The 21,794-nt window shown below is 32.3% G+C and overlaps 2 protein-coding genes across 3 annotated transcripts; one reads left to right on the forward strand and one right to left on the reverse strand.

Annotated features, from left to right (window-relative positions):
• Positions 1–3,068: 3,068 nt before the first annotated feature.
• On the reverse strand, positions 3,069–4,514 carry LOC140983945 (uncharacterized). The gene has a single exon (XM_073451097.1). The coding sequence runs from the start codon at positions 4,512–4,514 to the stop codon at positions 3,069–3,071; it is 1,446 nt and encodes a 481-aa protein (XP_073307198.1).
• Positions 4,515–15,445: 10,931 nt separating this feature from the next.
• On the forward strand, positions 15,446–20,132 carry LOC140985029 (agamous-like MADS-box protein MADS3). Of its 2 annotated transcripts, none has more exons than XM_073452760.1 (8): positions 15,446–16,000; positions 18,233–18,311; positions 18,440–18,501; positions 18,746–18,845; positions 19,048–19,089; positions 19,436–19,477; positions 19,581–19,720; positions 19,862–20,132. In XM_073452760.1, the coding sequence occupies exons 1-8, from the start codon at positions 15,819–15,821 to the stop codon at positions 19,947–19,949; spliced, it is 735 nt and encodes a 244-aa protein (XP_073308861.1). In that variant the 5' UTR covers positions 15,446–15,818; the 3' UTR covers positions 19,950–20,132. The 2 variants fall into 2 exon arrangements, with proteins under 2 accessions (XP_073308861.1, XP_073308860.1); XM_073452759.1 differs by having other exon boundaries at positions 15,456–16,000; positions 19,436–19,498.
• The last annotated feature ends 1,662 nt before the right edge of the window (positions 20,133–21,794 follow it).

The raw sequence follows: 21,794 nt of genomic DNA on the forward strand, positions 1-21,794 counted from the left end.
AAGTCGCACTTCACAGATCACGATTACAATTTAAATCTGATGCATTGGAACGGTAGATTCGATCAGTCTTTTTGTACGGAAGTCGCCAAATTATACATGCGAGCAGTTAAAAAGGCCGTCAGTACCAAGAAATGCTTTCGGCTTTGCTTTCTTTGCTAAAAACTCTCAGTATTACATTAATAAATGGATGTGTGTGTGTGCGTGTATATATATATATCAGTATCTTAATTAGTACTGGTATTTGATCTTCTTAACGAATTGGAGAAGATGTAAAGTTATGTTAGTGGTCCACGTCGATTGGATAAAATACCTGGGAATTGCATATATGAGTTTGGATAATTCTCCCTTGAGCTAGCTTTTGGGATTTAGTTAGGTACAAGTTCCAATCTTAACATATTATTAGAGCTCAGGTTACATCGTTATGTGTTGAACTGTCTATAATTCGGCTACTCGTTCTGCCTATAGTTGAGTCATTTGTAAACTTCACGCTCCATATGTTCATTCTTGGGCGTGAAGAGGGTGTGTTAGTTGTCCCACATCGGTTGGATAAAATACGTGAGAGTTGCATATATGAGTTTGGATAATCCTCCCCCTTGAGATAACTTTTGGAGTTGAGTTAGGTCCAATTTCTAATTTTAACAAGTTAACGGCTTTTTTTTTTATCAGAATATGTTTTTTTTTCTTTTATCAAATATCGAGTTTCGTAAAACTTTATCAAATTAAATAAAAAAAATCGAAAATAAAAAAAATCTTCCAGCTGCCTCGCCAATGCAAAAGGCGGGGCGGCTAAAACTTCCACTCCCTTGCCCTTATCAAGGTGGGGGAGTGAAATTTTTAAATTGAGTTGTTATTTGATATTGTCCTCGATCTCCATCCATTTTCTATCTCGCTTACTCTTTCGTTCACGTCGAAAAAAGTAATTTTTTCTCCTACACAATATTACCCTCTTCATGCATTTTGTTCCTCGCNTTTTTTTTTTTTTTTTTTTTTTTTTTTATCATATTTGATCATTCTAAGAATTTTTTTTATAATCTTGCAGGATCTCGAGATCTCATTGTGTTTACTTCTATATCAAGGTAACAATTATTTTTAAATTATGTTATAATCTCATTATATCTACTTCTATTTCAAGGTAACCAATATTTTAAAATTTTGTTATAATTATAATCGTATGATTTCTTATTTATTTTTAGTATCTTCAAATCATAATTTTAGGTAATAATTATTTTCTCAATTTTTATTATATTATCATTATTTGTCATTGTGTTATATTTACGTGAACATACATTTTTCAAATGTATTTTTTTAGTATATAACTTGTTAAATTTATAATGCAATGTCATTTTTTAGTATATACATTTTTCATATGGGACTCTATGGAATTATTCATTGTGGATTTTTCCAAATATGATAATTATTTGATCACAGCTCTCATTCATGAAAGATGGCGACGGAGACCCATACATGTGTGATCAAATCTTCAATTTCTCATAAAATCAATTCATGACGAAAAAAATTATCCATAAATTATATGAAAAATATTTTTCATGAGTTGCATGTACTTTTTTAAAAATAATCCATACTATTAAATTTCAGAAAGTATGAGATATATCTCGAGAACTCATGGATGTTTCTTTACTGATGACCAATTTTTCCTCAAATTTAACGAAGAAAAACAATTCATGGATTTTTCATCTACATTAAGAGATATTTTCATATAAATAACCAACAACACTGAATGCATAAAGTTGTATGTATTTTAAAAAAATATTTACGTCTTCTATCCACATATAAAAAAATCATTCAGATAACCAAATTTGCGGGATTCATAGTTATGATAAAAGTAATATTTTGACATATCTTTGAAAAACTTATTTTCACGTAAATATTTTGATTACATTCTCTTGCAAGGGCGGGGGAGTGGAATAGTACTTAAACCCCCACTCCCCGGCCTCATGCAAGGGCGGGGGATGGGAAGTTTTTCTTTTCCAACTCTTCCACTGGCGAGGTAACAACTATCAATTTTTTTTTTAAATTTTCAATTTTTATTTGCAATAATTTGATAAACAACTCAAAAAACCATATTTTGTTAACATAAAAATAAAATTGAAATATTTTGATAAAACAAACCCCTAGTTAACGCCTTTCTTTTTTGTAATATAAAGAGAGATAAGGATCCATTTTATCGTACACTACAAAAAAAAAAACCGGCGAGCGACGGTTTTAACCGTCGCTAAAACCGTCGCTTAAAGGGTTAGGCGACGGTTGTAGCGACGGTTTAGTGATCCGTAACCGGAGGTCGCGTCGCCTTCTCTCAGCGACGGTTTCTCAATAACCGTTACAATGTAGCGACGGTTTTGTCGAACAACACCGTCGCTATGTTAGCAACGGTTTGTTAAACAGTCGCTAATATAACGACGGTTTAGTTTAACCGTCGCTTATATTAGCGACGGTGTTTATCACAATACCGTCGCTATACTAAGCGACGGTTATATAAAAACCGTCGCTCTAGCGACGGAATTTGACGTAGCCGTCGCTATATTAAGCGACGGTGTAATATACAACCGTCGCTATATTAAGCGACGGTTTTAGAAAAACCGTCGCCTTTTTCTATTATTTTTTTTTAAAATTTCCCTTAAATATGTATAAAAATATATTGTGTCCAGTACAATTGAAAAAAAAATAACAAAATTTGAGAAATGTAATCATATTACTAATCCACAAAGGTTAATGAAAGTGTTTGGTACAAATGTCGTAAAAAAAATCAAAAAAAACTATCCTCAGGTGACTGGGTCTCGTCATCGTCGTCATCTCCATCCTCGTACCCCTGCGTCGGAGGAACATAACTTTGTGATAATCTGTGGGTACGAGATGAAGAAGCAACTGATGCGCCACGTGATCGACCCCTGTGAGAAGTGCCTGGTCCAAGCAGCGTGCGGCCTGATGTATGCGCAGTAGCTCCCTGTGACATGCCTGCAACTAAGACTCGGACCTGCTCTTCTAGTGACACCATGCGATCTCTCAGCATGGCGTTCTCCGCCTCTGTTGCCTGCATCCTCTCGTAAAGTTCATCTNCAATGAGGACAAGCCTGCTTCCCTGCAGTGCTCCACCCGGATAACATTGCGTAGGCTGGAAAATCACTTATGGTCCAGAGCAAAGCAACTCTTAGATTAAAGTTTTGTTTCGAATGCATGTCGTATGTCTGCACACCAGAACACCACAGTGATTGGAGTTCTGCAATTAACGGCTGAAGAAATACGTCGAGTTTGTCTTTCGGGTTATGTGGCCCAGGTACAATCACCGTCAAGAACATGTATTCTTCTTTCATGCACATCCAAGGGGGTAAGTTGTATGGCGTGACAATAACAGGCCATGATGAATATTGCTGACCACTTTGACCAAAAGGTTGAAATCCATCGGTTGACATTCCTAACCTCACATTTCGAATCTCAGATGCAAATGATGGATGCATCGCGTCGAAATGACGCCACGCTGGAGAATCTGAAGGATGTGTCATTGTTTCACCATCGAAATGATGTTCCTTGTGCCAACGCATATGTGAGGCTGTAGCTGTTGACGCATATAATCGTTGCAAACGTTGAGTGATTGGAAAGTAATACATCTTTTTGTACGGAGTTTGTGTTTTACGATTAGTAGATCGACGTCTGCTACGCCTGTACCGAGGATGTTGACAAATCTTACACTCTGTCAATGAGTCGTCTTCCCCCCAATATATCATGCAGTTATTTTGACATACATCTATTTTCTCGACTGGAAGTCCAAGATCTTTAATAAGTTTCTTTGTCGCATAAAAACTCTCAGGCACTGAGTTATCGGAAGGACATAGCTCAGACATTAATTGACACATATCATTATAGTTTCGCTCAGACATGTTATGCTCTTGTTTCATCTTCAATAATCGAGCTAACACAGACAACAAAGAATGACCGTGTGGATTTCCATCCCAAATTTCTTTCTCAGCAGATTTAATCATTTCGTACAGAGATTTTACAGGACTGTTTGGACTTTGAGGATCATCATTGCCAGAGTCTGTATGGGGATTTTCTTCGGCAAATTCATTCGTTTCATTTTGATTTGTGTCATCGAAGTATGTGTTTCCATGTTCAGTATTACAAAAGTATTGATCAGATTGAATCGGGTCAATGAATTCTTGTTGAGTTGATCTGTTTACGAAACAAGTAGATGAAGAAGGAGCTTCCATATTGAAGTTTGGAAACATAGGAGGGACGTACTGATCACCATGAAACTGCCAACAATAATAGTTCGGTACGAAACCATATCTACCTAAATGAAACTTTACAGTCTCGGCTTCCTCAAAACATTTGTTTCGACACTTCTTACGGTTGCATGGACATCGTAATTTCCCATCCAATAAACACTCAGGATGACTTAGTGCAAATGACACAAATGTCTCAACACCAACACAAAATTCACTACTCAAGAACCCATTTTCCAACCTACGATACATCCAACTTCTATCTGTGTTATCCATTGAAGCCTACAAGTTTTTAAATATGAAAAAAATCATGCATTATTAACAAAATAAATAATCTATTACGCTAAATTTCATAAATCAAATACTACGTTAAAATTCATAAATAAACTACTACGTGAAAATTAAAATTTCATATCTTGTAAAGAAAACGCTTTAAAAACCTGATGTGCGCGAAGATTTGCAGATCCACGTAACGTTGGAAGATCACACACCGACGAGCGAATCTACGAAATTATATAGTCTCGCTAATACCAGAGAAGAAAGACGAAAATCGATGAAGAAAATGTTCGCGAACCTCGGTATATAAAGAACCATAGCGACGGTTTTTTTCATAAACCGTCGCCATTAGCGACAGTTTTAATTTAAACCGTCGCTCATTGCGACGAGTTTTGATACACCGTCGCCGATCTAGATCGGCGACGGTTTATGCAAGCCATCGCTAGTAGCGACGGGTTTTTATACCCGTCGCTACTAGCGACGGTGAACAAGACCCGTCGCCGTATATTGCGACGGGTAAAAAAACCGTCGCCTAATATGGCGACGGGCTTAAATATAAACGTCGCCAAAGGCGACGGTCATAAAACCCGTCGCCTAATATGGCGACGGGTTGGTTCAAGCCGTCGCAATATTAGCAACGGTTTGACATAACCCGTCGCTGAAATAGCGACGGGAATGATAAACTGTCGCTACAATAGCAACGGGTTCTGATAAACCGTCGCTTATTTTTGTAAGCGACGGTTTTATTAAAAACTGTCGCTACTGTAGCGACGGTATTTCTAAACCCGTCGCTATAATTGCGACGGTTTTTCCTACAACCGTCGTAATCTCACCGTTTTTCTGTAGTGGTAGCACTATAGAAAAAGTTATAAATCTTGATTCTAATTTTCTTGGTTTGGTCCCCTCTAATAAAAAATTAAGAAGGAAGCAAAATTGAATTTTTTTTAAGGGGGAAAAAAATTCACGAGTGGTACCATAAGGGGATTTCTCGATAGTTGAAGAAATGGTGAAAGCTCAGGCGATAAGGAAGGTTTGGTGAAAAATAGAAGAAAGGGCAATTAAAATTCCCAATTGGCCACAAAAACATCCTTTATATAGAAGGTTTTGACCATCACCACAGCCTAGCAATGCCCCACAATACATTATTCAATATTCAGTACACTACAGTCACTACTAGGGCTTATCACCCTTTAATGTTTGTGACCCTATTATAGTACATTTATTTATTTAAAAAATATTCATATATATAAAAAAAGATTGATATATATATAATTACAATGTGCAACTTTTTAATGCCAAATAATTTTTGTTGACTATTTACTAGACATGACAATGGTTCGGGTTGGATCCATGACCGTAAGGCGAAGGTTATGGTTTTTGCATTTAAAAACAGTCAATGTATTAGGTCGGAAGGATCGAACTCGATGGGTTGACTGTTTTCTGAATTTTTTAAGGAAAAAATTGTATATCCACGATCACGTGTAGCAGTGGATCAAACTTTTAGTATAGGAGGAAATACATTAGCTGAGAGACGGTCTACCATGAGACCAAAAAATTTGGAAGCTCTTTGCTTGTTCAATTATTGGTCAAAAGTCGCTATTCATATACAAGATATTAAAAGTGATGAAGATGATCAAGACGAAATTAAGGGATCCGAACAAACGACGGAATGAAATGTGAGTGATTGAACAACGTCAATCCTAAAGGTAACTATATAAAAGTAAGCGAATAACGTAGACTTAGATTCACCCACATCAAAAGATAATACATAAGCAACTTATATAATTATACTATATTGTTATAACTACATAAGTGAACGTCTTTTTTAAATTAATATATTTTTATTTTTTAAGTTTAAATATTTATTATCAAATAACAATGTTTTTTATTTTAAAAAAATACGGGTTGACCCGTAACCGAACCCGGAGTGCCGGGTTTACAACCCAGACCATAACCGTCTAACCCGGCGTGTCTGACCTAGACCATCCCGTGGCCAGGTCTACTCTTTGCTATTTTCCTATTTGCACCTCTTCGTGGTAAATTTTGTATGAAACTTCTATAAAGAATTTCATTCGTCTTAATTATATCAGTATTAAGAATTTCGAAAAAATACTCTAACGACGATATAATATACGATTGACAGTATATCCTTAGGCACCTATATTTAAAAAATACAAATTATACAATACTACACATATGCATATGTATACTTACATAACATGGTACGAGAGGTGGTTTAAGTATCATACAAATTACTAAGTTAGTGATATATTCACCATTATTCTATGGAGCATGTGATTGTACTCTAAAATGTAGCCCAAATAAATTTGGCAAGGCTATAGTTATTGCTTTTGGGACGTTGGACAGAATAAATGTGTGCAGGTGAAGTTGCATGTGGTGTCATTTTTTTTCTTTTTTGTACCTTTATTGAAAAGTGTTCTATTCATATGTGAGATATATACCATGGTAAGTTTGGTAAAAAAAGGTTCCCTCGGTCGTCATTGATTTCTTGTATTCTCTTTCCAGTTTTCATCACATTGATTTAGATGTTTCGTTCTTTAATATTCTCGTCAAGATAAGCCTGATATATCAAACTCGAGCAAGGTTCAAGTTAGTTATAAAAACGGTAAATTGGCCTTCAGTTCTCAGCCGTCGTTTTTTTTTTGTTCAGTCCCTCGATACTTTTTTAGTACCACATTTCCACATGAAGTATACCACATTTCCACATGAAGTGTACCACAATTTGTATGACATAGAACCACAATTTTGTGGGTAGGGAGTGAACCCAAAGAAATGTTTTGATTGAAGATTTTTCACCAACTTCCCCTTATAAAAAACATAAATTTCTATCGATCTCACAGAGCGTCTAGGATATCAACAAACGATAAAAATGTGATCGATGTCTGATAATTAATTTAACTGAAGTAGAAAATTAGCAGCCCGAAATATTAATCAGTCGAGAACTCAACAATCAGTAAGCAGTTGTTGAGAGCTTGATAAATTAAAAAGTGTGGAGGTCTAGCAAGCTCTTATCGTTTGGGAGCTTACAGGGGCGTAGCTAAGATTTTAAAATAGGGTGGGTTGGATATTGAAAATGTAAATATTATTTAATGTATTTTTTAATTTTTTTGGTTATATTTTATATAATATGAACTGGATAAATTTTAAAAATCATCTTAAGAATTTAATATATCAATCGTGTCAGGCGCAGGGTCCAATAATATTTTATGGGTTTTATAATTTAATTTGTGTGTATATATATATATATATATATAAACATTAGTTGATTTACGTGATTATACGAAAGGTGTGGTCGTTTCAAAGAAAAGAAAAATGGAGGATGAATAGGAGCGTTATTGTGCTGGCCTAGGTGGAGGGAGAGGTGACATATGTGCGTGGCCGATTCTATCGCTTCTTTCTCCAATTTTCAAAGATATTTATGTGTTTTTATTTTATTTTAAAATATTAATATAGGTTTAAATTTCTATTTTTCTCAGACACATTTTTTTCACGTCATCTTCGATTTTGTTGTATATATATATATATATATGTATGTAGTACGATCGTTTAATATGATGAATTGTTTCTGAATGTTAGATATAGGGGTGATACACCGTATCATATCGTACCATGCTGAAAAATGTATATCTATATTATACCGAAAATTACGACATTAAAAATATTTATATTAATATCATACAGATATATCGAGTCAATAAAGAAATTTTTCGTATGTATAATTACGATACATGTTATACCAAAATATTGTGGTATATCGAGATTTCGGTACGGTATCGGTAAATATATTGTTTTATATCGAAAAAATACTTTATATTTTTTTAAAAAAATTTAACTTCATTATTTAAATATATTATATATTATTTTAGTATTTCAGAGTATATAAATAATTTTCAAATTTCATATCGTTACTGTATCAAAAATTTCGGTATCGATACCATACCGTACCGAAATTACCAAAAATTAAGGGTGTCAATTCGAGTGAGTTGGGTCAGGTTGAGCAATAGTACTGTTCAAAAATTGCTCGACCTGAACCCGAGACAACCTAAAAACTCTCAACCCAAACCTGAACCCGAATCAACCCGATCAACCCGATTTTGAATTTTTTTTAATTTTTTTTTAAAAAAAATTAAACAAATTTCAGAATAATAATAATAATATTTTAATTTAAACACATAATAACAAAATCTCTATCATATATATGATTTAAATTTGAAAGTCTAATTGTAGAAAAATAAAATATATTTACTAATTCAAATAAAAAATTGTTAAAAAAATAAAAAATGTTCAAAATAAATATTAAATTATGAAAATTTATGATATAAATATACAATAAATATTTTTTCAGACATACAATATATAAAAATATAGGCAATATTTATTAATTATATATATTTTTAAAAAAATTAAAATTTTCGGGTCAATTCGGGTCAACCCGGAACCCAACCCAACCCAACCCGATCATTTTTTTAGGGTCAGCTATCGAGTCTAACCCGATCTGACCCGAACTCGAAAATCTCAAACACAAACCTGATTTTTTTCGGGTTGAAACGTGTCGGGTTGGTGGTTCGTGTCTGATTTTGACACCCCTACCAAAAATTTCGATAAATTCATTATTTTTTTTGTACAATAACCTCGATATATCCAAAATTTGTATTCTTCCCACCTCTAGTTAGATATATGTTCGATACGTACGTTCTCTTAATATGATGAATATTTAATTAACATATTTGAAATTGATGAGTGATAGTATGTTAGATCCCTTAGTTTCGATGATAACAAACAATAATTTATTGTATTATAACAAGCTGCCATTTTTCATATATTCACAGGTACTTTACCGTTCTTCCAAAGACAAAGATCAACATGCTATTGGTGTCAAGAGCTCGGTAAACGGTCACAAGTTACTTAGTCTCTCTACTGGTAAAGTTACTCACCACTTCTTTGATTATTCAACAGTAGCACTAGACTAATGTGTCACCCGATCTGATCACTCAGTGATGTACTAAATCAGCGCTCGCCTGAAAATAGTTAATGATATTTGTGAAAGTCAGTAGATCAGTCGATAGCTTAAAATATAAAGATTTCACATATTTTACTAACTCTTATCTTACATAAGGTATATTTATCGGTCCGTTATCTGACAGCTTTTGTAAAAAGTGAACTTTTTAAAAGCGCAAAAGCAAGAAATACACTAAAGAGCATTTAATGAAACCTGCAGTATTTGACATTGATATGTCCATATTGTCGGGCTACATTACAAAGTATCGTTGAACGAGGAAAAAGAATCCAGTACTATATATAGATAATACAAGCAAGAATTCTAAGTCAAGCAAGAGAAGAGAAAGAGATTCACTCGAAGTAAAAAATTCAAAAAAACTTGCATACTCAAAGATTTCCGAGCACACTTATCATATATTCTACTTTGCTCAACATCCATTTTTTCAAAATATTATCAGATCTACAAAGATCATTCAGATCTTGAAAAACAACTACTCGACCGTTTTCTATCAAAGAAAGTTCGAGGAGTTGTAAACATTTTGAATATTAGGATTCATGATTTGATATATATGTGGTGCTTTGGTTGTTTGAGTGAGGGTCTCAACCGTTGTAAAAGATACCGAGAGTTTCAACTTAGTTAATAGATAACACCTAAGATTGAAATGGATTGTTACAAAAAATTTGTAAAAATAGTCTTCTAGTGAATTCCTTACTAAGTGGAATAATAAGAGGCACATAAGGGTTTTGCCTTTGAACTTCCATGTATTCTATGTCATTTACTCTACTTATTTATTTATCTTGTTGATATTATATATTTGAGTATATAATAATCAAAGAAATCATCAGACTGTTTTTGTCCGATATTTTTAGTCCAGACATTTCCTTAGAGTTGAGAAAAGCAGGTGTTGCATAGCTAACACTTTCAAGACCGATCGTAAAAATTTTATAAAGTGTTTATTCACCTCTCTCTAAACACATTAATGATCCTAACGTAGTATTCAATTAATGAAAATTTCTTCATGCGAAGCAAGCATTTTTTTGTTATATATGATATATTAATATTTATTATCACCAATATTTCATGAAAACATGATCAATAATATTGATATTTGACAACATAGATGACCAAAATTAAAAAAAAATAAAGATATAAGACTAAAAATGTATTTGCCTATTTTGGGAGTATTATCAAAATATTGGATATACAATCAAACATTAACCAAATATTTTTTTTAATCATGAAATCTATTATAATTAAATGTGTAATAAATTCCTAGTTACAAGTTGTACGAATTCTTGGTTGTTATCCACCTAGGACCATTAATACCTTAATTTTCAGTTCACAACACGTTTTACGTACCCTCTAAGTTATGGGAAATTATTCGTTGTACTTTAGAATAAGTACAATGTGCATTATCTTAACAAATGGGTATTGATACTTTATAAATGAGTGATAATTCATTAACTAAAAAACTCTTACGAGATGTTCTCACAATTCAATTTTATGAGATGAATTTTCAACTTAGTTCAACCCCTGAAAATATTATTTTTATGTTAAAAATATTACTTTTCACTGCATGTACGGACCGAGTTGACCCGTCACACAAGGATAGATACCTACCTATTTATTAATATTAGCGGGTGGTGACACACACAATATGTATGTTCCGAAAAAAATAGAGAAGGAAGTGTTTTTTTATTATCATTTTAAAACGAAAGTTATCAAGTTTTGAAATGGTATGAGAAAAAATATAAATGTGGAATGTGAAGTTATGTGGGTAAAGAGTATTTTTGGAGTTATAAATTTTTTTACCAACATACCAAAAGTTTGTAACTTGAAGGTTTAACTTTAATTAATAGTACATAACGTTAATAGAACAACAAGCGTCAATATCTCTTTGGCCTCCGATTCCACCCACATACATCGACAGTGGCGTCTCCTAAAACCATTAGATGCCTTTGGGATTTATGTAACACAATATTGATGCAGCCATCTTTAAAATTATCCTGGGCTAATAAAGGTCCGTGAATCCGAAACAATATCGCTGCTCGACGCCATCCATAGGGTTGTCTCTTTGGGGCTGCAACATATTATCTTTGAAACTGACTCTAAATCGGTGGTAGATGTTGTATCTTCGAAGTCGATAGATCATAGAGAATTTAGATTGATTGTTGCTGCATATTGCTCCCTTCTTTCTTAAGAACTTACAAACATGCATGATGTGCAATTATTATTGAGCTTGTATTGTGATTTTTCTATTTATAATAACCGAAGATTGAATAATTATGAAATTTGAAAAATAATTCTTTGTTGTAAATTTTTGGGATTATTGAATTTTTCAAGTTAGGTAACTCAGGGAATGAAGAAAAGAAAAACTATCAATTTATTTTTAAACCAAAAGAGCATATATTAACAAATAACGGGCAAACATCAATTACAGTATATAAGTGAACAAAATATCGATTTCAACCAAAATAACAAAAAAAAACTGAATTAATTTGAAAAATCGGTTCGGTGTTGAGGTGCAATAACTGTTCCTACTGGGTAGAGCGAACGAACCATGACGCTTGGGCTGCTGTGCGATTTAAAATATTTGAATTGCATCATTACCACTAATTATAGCTTTTGGTAAAACAGGAAGCGCTCGGTCCTACATTCGGTTTATTAGGAAATTCGATTTAAATTTTTTAAAATATACATTAGCTCGGTTCGATTTCAGTTTTTAATATAAAAACTTCGGTTAACCTAACAAACTAAACTTTTATAAATAAAATTAATAATATTAAATTTTCTAATAAAGTTTATAGGGATATAAATATTACAAATTTCTAAAAAATTTATTGGACAATAGAACTATACTTAAAAAATATTTTTTTAATAAATAAATTTAAATTTATTCAATCCAATTTTTATATTGCATTTTTTATTTACAACTCGATTGTTTCAAAAAAATCTAAAATTTCGGTTAATTGTGTTATTGACTGAAATAACCGATTTTTTCGGTTTGGTTTGGTAGGTTTTCGTAGTAAATTTTGGTCGGTTCGGTTTGTCGAAAAAAGTTTAGTTAATTCGATTTTAACCAAACCTATTACAGTCTAACACATGATGGAGACAACCCCGAATACTTATGAATCCTGACTTTCCCCTGCCTACATACAACGTTCATTTTACTGGAAGACATACGAATATGATTGCTCATATACTGGTTAGAACGGTCAATTTTTATGATAGTCCTTATATTTTTTATGACATTAATCCTGACTTTATTTATGATGTTTAGATTTGATTTAATGAAAAAATGCGATGGTTTAGAGGAGTATTTTAATCAAAATAGTACAATATGTGTGTATTGAACACAAGTTAGTCAGCTCCAACTAATAATCTGCGTCAAACTTTAGTACTCTAAACTACTTTTTATTCCATTAATTAAATATCTATTCATAAATTTATAAATATTTTTTTACATATTAAATATGTTTAAATAAGTTTATATATTTAATTCAATGAATTTGAATAATTAATTTAATTTATTTAAACAATTAATTTTACTTTATATTACTTAAAAGTATTATAGTAAACTTAATTCCATTTGTTGTTGATCCAAAAATACGTGTCTGAAAACAAAACAATTTACACTTGCTTACAGCTTTTCAAGTTAATAAAAACGTTATATATCTTACTATTTTTTCCCAAACAAGACAAATTGACAAACATATCTGTTTAATTTAATTTTTTGTTACCTTGCAGTTTTTAGCTTGTATTTTTTTTTACTGTTGTGCATGTTTATTACACAACCTCCATGAATGATCTTAGGGATTAAATTTCATTTCAGGAATATTACAAATTTTGTCCTTGTCATATTTTCACTTTAAGTTCTAAAATTTGTCAATGTTAAGTGTTAACTATCAATTCAATACGTTGATTTTTTTCATTTTCACCGGAGTATTGACGTGCTGATTGCAGACAGATCAGCAATATTCAACCCATGTCATAAAAATATAATCACATCACCAATACCCGACATAATGTCAACACACATGTAAAAAATGATTAAGTGGGAAAAAAAACCAAATTATTATAACAAGACCAAACTTTTACAGAGTTATAGGACTAAAAACAAAAGTAAGCCAATTTGTAGGAGGAATCTTGTAATTTTTCCATTGTATTTGCTTGCAAAATTGGGAAGATATTAATTTGAAGTATAGAAAAGTTAAATAAGAGAAATTGCAATTTTTGTTATGTATATTGGCCTCTTTGCGATTTTGATACTTTCTATCGTCTAATTTCGACCTGAGCCCGGTATCTAATTTGTTTGTTTGTTTTTTCGTTATAATTTTGGTTTTTTTCCGACGTGACGTTGATGTAACTCAAATTCATCACTACTCCAGATGAAAAATGACTATTTGTCAAAATTTTAAAAAAATATGACTAAAACTGAAATTTAATTATATAGATTACCAAAATCACAAATAAATAAACATGTAAAACCAAAATTGCAATTTCTCCAGTTAAATAAGGATATTTTCGTGAATCAGTAACAACATGGACCGATTAGAGACGAGGACTTGTGGAGGTACTTTAATTATAACAATTTTACCCATAATCGAGCTAAATTTCGAAAAGAAACATCATGTACAATCCTTCTTGATTGAACTTCACNTAAGTTTAATGAATGATTAATGCAATTAACAAAACATACTAAAACACATATATATACATAAGTTTAATGAATGATTAATGCAATTAACAAAACATACTAAAACAGCCAAGTATTTGTGAAGCTGAAATCATCAAACATTCTTGTTTCTTATCCAAATGGATGTAAGCATTCACAATTTAAGCCCATTTTCACATGGGGCGCAGGCCAGTTCTCGTATAATTCTTAAACTGCCCCTTTCTTTTTCTAGTTTGACTCAGTCACATGTACTACGAATTCTATTCTTCAATCACTGCAGCTAATTTACTACTCAGGCCGGAGTAAGGAAACGACAGTCTTGGTCTTATTTTAAATCTTATTTGCCTTTGGACACCAAATTTTATTGAATGCGTACGTGCATCAGTCATTACCCAAGAACATATTTAAAAGTAAAGAAATTTAATTTAAACTTTTCTATATGCAATATAATATAGCTCACACAATAATGTTGAAACTAAACTTATAGTCCACAATCTATAATGATACTTGTTGGTTTAAAAGGATGAAAGATAGATAACAAAGCTAGAATTGCTCTCCACTTAGTAACAACCCACGGGATACATAAATATTACCCGAACGGAATTGATTAGATATGGATACAAGGAATAAGAGATCGCCACTTTCGGAATACACACCAAGGAGGTATAGAGTTTAAAAGAGAATGATAGATTAATCATTAAACAAAATATTGGAGATCTAGTACTACTCCTTCAAAGATTACATGTGTGCCTTGTATCAACAACTTTTCCAAGCAAATAATTGAATTTTCAAAGAATTCTTTATACATTGTCACCAAGACGCGATTAAACGAAATATGTGGTGACTGTTACGATATAGTTAGATTTCTATTAATTTTGGCCTCAAAATTCTATACTCAGAAATCAGAAGACTAATGAAAATTAAGACCTTAATTCATTTCTCTTGGTTCAAGTGTTGTATATGGTTCAAATTTTCAACACAATGAACATGATTTTTTTAATTATTTGTGAGGCTTAATTATTATCCTGACACAGATTGGCCTTCATTAAGTAGTGCTTGTATAATCTTTGCGGTGTGTATTCTTTTTGTAATTTGGGGTATAATTCTGTATTTAGAATTAGGGTTTTAATCTTAAAGCATAGTATTTCGAATAAAAGAATGACAATACGGGTGCACAGAGACGACTGATTCCTCGAAGCTTTGATCTTCCCATGCCCAAAAAATTACTGTCACACTAGAAAGAGCGAGTCTTTAATTTTATATTTTTGGAAGGATTTAGTTTTAGTTTTTTACTGATGAAAGGAAAAGATAGTGTTGTGCAGAGGTAAGTTTTCAGCTTACATAATCAGCACATATTGCTAAAAGGAAAATATAAAAAAGGGGGAGAAGAAAGAGAAGAATTATTAGATTACCATTTTCTTGCAAGAGAAAAATCCAAGAACTAAGCGTTCTACATTCACACAAAGAGAAGGAATTTCAGTGACCTTTACTTTATTATATACTCACCCCACCTCCATTAATTTCCCTCAAATTCCTTCCACCACACACACATATATATGCACAGAAAGACGTTTACACTCACACTACACCTAGCACTGTTTGGGAAAAAATGGGGAGAGGGAGAGTGGAGCTGAAGAGAATAGAGAACAAGATCAACAGACAGGTTACATTTTCTAAGAGAAGAAATGGACTGTTGAAGAAAGCTTATGAACTCTCTGTGCTTTGTGATGCCGAGGTTTCCCTTATCATCTTCTCTAGCAGGGGAAAGCTCTATGAATTTAGCAGCACAAGGTATACATACACACATACGTACAAAACATATATGAGCATACATCTATGAAAACAGACACATCTCACTTAAGTACTCATGATTCCATGTGTACTTAAATATCCATTTCATATTTTTATGTCTGATGTATATGTGTTTTTTGGGATTTTTTGTCATATGGTGTTTCTGAAACCTACCTAAAAACCAAAAGGTAGCAAATTTTTCGCAGAAACTTCTTCGAATTTATATGGACACGATGAAGAAGGATAAAGAAAGTAGAATAAAAATTCGTGATTAGTTTTTTTCGATAGATCCCTTTGGTTTTGTGGCTCCCAAGAACATCAAGATTCACATGACACTGGAATTCTGTTAAGCCTATGGTTTTAAGTTTCGGGATTGATTTAATTATTTTTTTATCCTGTGTTTGCATTAAACTATTTCTTCCGGTATATATATAATTTTTTATGGACTCAAGATTGATGTTTTTTCTGCAAATCTCCCAATGAGGGATCGACACGTTTGGCTGCTTTACTGAGAGCAAAAGATCATAGTGACGAGGTTTGTTGTGAATTGTAAGGTGGTCGTTTAGTTTTACTGTTGATCAATTACATACTTCTTCTCGGACCTCTGTGCAAGATCTAGGGTTGCACTCTCCTTTCCGTGCTCTCTTTCTCTCTCTTTTCACTTTTTTTTTTTGCCTTCTCTTAAATTGAATGCTTCAGAATTTTAGTGGGAAAGAGTACCCAAGAAATATATGAAGCACCGTAGTTTACACCCTTTGGAGAAAAAGCTTCAGATTTTGTCTTTTGCACTGTAGTTTACACCCTTTGGAGAAAAAGCTTCAGATTTTGTCTTTTTCTTCTTTGCATCCTTATATCAGTGGTTAATTTCTTCACTGGTTTCACCCCTTCAATCATGATATTTATATATATACACACACACACACAAAGATTTTCTGGCAACATGAGAATCTTTATGATTCATGAAGAAAAAATACTGTGTTTACAAAAGAGACGCATATTTCAAGAAAAGACTGAAATATGTGAGGCTTATGTGTTTTGGGGAAGGCCATGATGCATACTTTGGTGAAATTCTTTATTGTGGAAAAGAAGGTACTATTCTTTTGGGTTCTATGATTTTAGGATTTGAAGCATGAATTTGTGTTGACTATGCATTTTAGTAAAAAGAAATTTTTGGGGACTGTGTGGGGAAATTCTTCATTAACTGCTGTCCACCAAGATTATCTCCTTTTCTTTTCTTTATTTTCCTAGATTTCTTTCTGCGAATTTTGGTGAAATTTTTTATCATCTTTAAAGTTAGATTATTTAGACTAGAAAAATCTGTAGTTTCCAAATTTTTTGTTTCACGGTGATAAATATTGTTTAACCACATAATAAAGTCATTATATTTCTTGATCTTGTAATAAAATATAAAATTAATTAAGCCTTTTAAAAGAAAAGGACACTTAAATTTTAGAAAATAATTCTTTTTATTTTTGCTAAATGAAATATTTCACTTGTTCTTTTCCTTCGTTCAAGATATAATCATTTTTACGTCATCCAGAGTTCAAGAAAATATTTGTCAGATTTTAGATCCAAGAAAATTAATAATGATTTATGTTACTGGCATTATGTCTCTGAAACCTGATTTCTTACTGAAAATGATGTACTTACCTCCCTTTTTCCTAGCTTTTATTACATTTTTTCAACGGAAATTAAAATTTTATGTTAGAGATTTTTGTATTGATACTTACCTCCTTCGTCAAGTGTACAAATCATGGTACATTCGCTAAAAAATTAACAATTTGGGTCATTAAGTATTTGCGACTTAACCTCATCCCTAAAAATCCATTTCGACTAAAACTCACTCTCTTTCTCCTACAAGTCTAATTTGAAATTAGCATTATAAGTTCCAAACAAATCAAGAAAATAAATTCATTGACTTTATCATTCTTAGGTCTATTATCATATATAGTTAATTAATTTCTTAATTATGTTGGTCGTTTTATATTATTATTATTTGATTCTAATATAATGTATCACCACTAGTTAAGATATGATCTAATTAACTATCTTCGTTAAAAATGTGCAAACCATCTTACACAACCTTGATATAATCTTCATATGTCTTATTTCGATATGTTCTTGTGCAGCACTCATTGACCTTAATCTTATTACATCAACTTTGTCATTTCAATTTTACCTAATTTCTCCTTCTTATTCACTTCTTGATCTGTATTTTTTTTTTTTGGGCAGTATGACTACGACCCTCGAGCGCTACCAGCGTTGCTGCTATAATCCTCATGACAACAGTGCTGATCAAAATGAAGCACAGGTTAATTTGATTTAGAACAACTTTGTGATGTGAAATAATTTTAGTTTTATAAGTCCGTTTTGATATATGTTGTAACTTAATCCATAAAGTTCAAACTTCTTATCTACTTATTTTTGGTGTCTACTCAGAGCTGGTATCAAGAAGTCGAAAAATTAAAGGCCAAGTATGAATCTCTTCAACGGACTCAAAGGTCATTGCCAATATTCTCCAAATTATAATGAGTTTCACCATGGTTTCAAAAGATAGAGATTCAAAGATAGCGATAACCTTTGCTCTTTCTATGTGTAGTCAATAAAAAAAATTTGACACTTGAGTGTAGCCAACTAAAGTTGAAGTTAATAATCCTAGCTTATAAGTATTTATTGAATAGCTAGATGGAAATAATTTGGACTGGTGATTCATGAATGTTTAAATTTCGAGATAAATAATTATAGGCATTTGCTTGGAGAAGATCTTGGACCTCTGAGTATGAAAGAATTGCAGAATCTTGAAAAGCAACTTGAAGGGGCTCTTTCTCAAGCCAGGCAAAGGAAGGTACTACATTTCCCATGTTTTCTCATATTAATGGAGATATCTTTCAACTTATATTAACACTTGATCTTACTTTGATATTCTAATGAGAAACTTTGGTTGCATTCACATCACTTCTAAATGCATCTTTCTTATGTTGTTCTCAATAAGACAATGGGTCAAATTTATGATGGATATCTTTCTCCTGTTTTCGTGACCATTACAGACACAGATTATGATGGAGCAAATGGAAGAGCTTCGCAGAAAGGTATATCCTCTTTCTTCCCTAAGATCTTTCTTAGTGCATGGTTAGTTAATGTTGCCAAAATTGGATGAAACATTAAATGGACTATCATGAATCGGGCTCTCGTGTTGGTTCATGCCTCATACTATAACATTATAACCTAAATTTAGTGGAAAAAATTATCTTTTTTCTTGTTTAAAAGACTTTCAAGATCCATATATAAATAAGTAGTGAATATATGATCGTATGCTTTTCGAAAGGCTTTTAAATATGTATTCCACTTATTCAAGTGTTACATAAAACAGAAAATATAAAATACAGCTAGTGTGAAGTAAAGATAACTGCAAAAACATCGTTCTATTTTTGCCAGGAACGGCAGCTCGGAGACATGAACAAACAACTAAAGATCAAGGTTTCATTAAAAATGTCATCGGTATTTTGTTTCTACAAGACTCAGATTTGTGTAAATACCCACAACTAGCCAATCCAAATATGCTTACCTTTGCAATTTGCAGTATGGAGCAGAAAGACAAACTAGCCTAAGAACCCTTCCTTTCCCTTGGAATGCTGGTACATTGGCTGGAACCAATAACTATCTTGTCCAACAGGCTTCCCAACCGATGGACATGGAACAAGAACCCGTGCTGGAAATAGGGTATGTTTCAATATTACTACATTAGCTCAAGTTTCTTAGTTTTTTTCCTAATCTATTAATTGAAGAGGAACCTCGTTCTATCAGTTTTTAAATGCCACATATGTCATCGTTACCTATCAGACAACTGGAATATTTTCATAGGTATCATCACTACAATCTTGGAGAAGGATCATCTGTTCCAAGAAGCATGGGTGTCGAAAGTAATTTTATCCAAGGGTGGACACTCTAATCTTCGTTTGTTTATATCTATCGACCCCATTAATTTGACTATTTAAAACTTGTATTTTGGGGATATTTGAATCTCTACGTGCTTTTTAAATGTAAGGATAATTGCATGCATGAGTTATATGATGATGTATTTATGAATTGTTTTGAGATCACATTGTGAATAAAGCGTATATGAATAATAAAATTTTCGAGAAAAGCGGTTTTAAGGCAGCTTATTTAGAAGCATCGACTTCAATAAAGACCCGGCCAGGCTATAGTGTTGTTAATACAAATGGCTCCGCGGTGTGTTAACGAATTGGTCCTCAGCGAAAACAAGACATCATAGGACTGAAAATAGGGAATCCCTAATTTATCCAACCTACATAGGCCGTGAGTATACCTATCAAAATATATTTTCAGTGGGAACCTCGTATTATCTTCTCGATCTCAAAGGGAGGCATTCACTCAGGTTTGAAAAACCATGGGGAAGGATTTTGCCACTTCATGATTGAGATGATGTGGGATCTAAAAGATACCATTTTTGAAAAAAAAAAGTTTATAAAGAAAAACTTAAGTTAAAAGTGTGACCAGAAGTTGCATTTTTTGGTTATAAAATAATTATTTTCTAAAAGCAATTTCATATGATCTGAAGTTAAAAGTATGACCATCCTAATGACATGTCACCTCTGAATGAATTATTTGATACAAGAGTACTAATAGATGAAGATGGTGTGAATTAGATATAGGTTTTGTGTCCAATATTGTAACACATTAACACAACATGCAGCGGAATAATATAATTTATCACACAATTAATTTATTAATAAAATAAAACAGAATCCATCATGCACAAATACACACTTATATGTTGTCTTATGGCAAAATATTTATTAGAAAAACTTGTCAGTTTATAAAACCAAAACTGATAAATAAAGAAAAACTAACTCTTTTAACAAATTAAGAGAACAAAGTGCATCTAAGACACTTATCAAACCAAATAACCAAAACTACGGATGTAACGTTTGGGAAGCCAAACTCTTCTTTGATAAGCATCACTCTAATCAATACAATGATTAAGTGTTGTGCATGAATGTCTTCAACACTCCATGACAATACTTCAATAGGCCATAGCTCTAAGCTCTTTATTAAATTACCGATGTACGTGTTTGATCTCATGTAGTGTCTTAAAATCTCTGCTTCATCGATCGATCTCAGTATCTATCTTTGATTTTTTATAATCTTCATTTATCCTAGAGTTTATTCCTTTGAAAATAATCCTACAAGATATAGAAACAAGAGTTTCATTAGGAAATAAACTCTTTTAAATAAATATATCATATCTATAGTTTATCAAATATCTCAATAGTATAGAAAGACAAAACTCTATAATTTAATATGCAAAATATTCTCAAATATATATATAAAATTAAGGAATAAATTATATTCATTTCAATCTCTCACTGTTTGCGTATCTGGATAAAACACGCAAAATTATTAATCAGCGGAACTTCCTTGAGTTAGCACGCATCTCACTTTGAGTTAGAGACACGTTTCTCCCAGAATACTTTTTCACGTGTTGTTAGAGCAGTATTGTTAGAAGTGTTGCATCACAGGAAACCATAATACTGAGCAATTCATTAAATGATATTTAGCAACACACAAACAATATAGGCGAATTAACCAGGGATAACAAAACGATAATAAAAACCAACTAAACAAACTAAGCAAACATCTTCAACAAACTAAAGAGCATCTCCATCAATTAGTTCATCGGTATCTCATGCTTCACCATGGTCAGAACCAGCAGAATCAGACATTTTTGCAGTGGCTTCAACAAATTTTACTCCAACATCATCTCCATTTTTTT

Source organism: Primulina huaijiensis, chromosome 9 (assembly GCF_012295235.1).
Source record: "Primulina huaijiensis isolate GDHJ02 chromosome 9, ASM1229523v2, whole genome shotgun sequence".
NCBI lineage: Eukaryota > Viridiplantae > Streptophyta > Magnoliopsida > Lamiales > Gesneriaceae > Primulina > Primulina huaijiensis.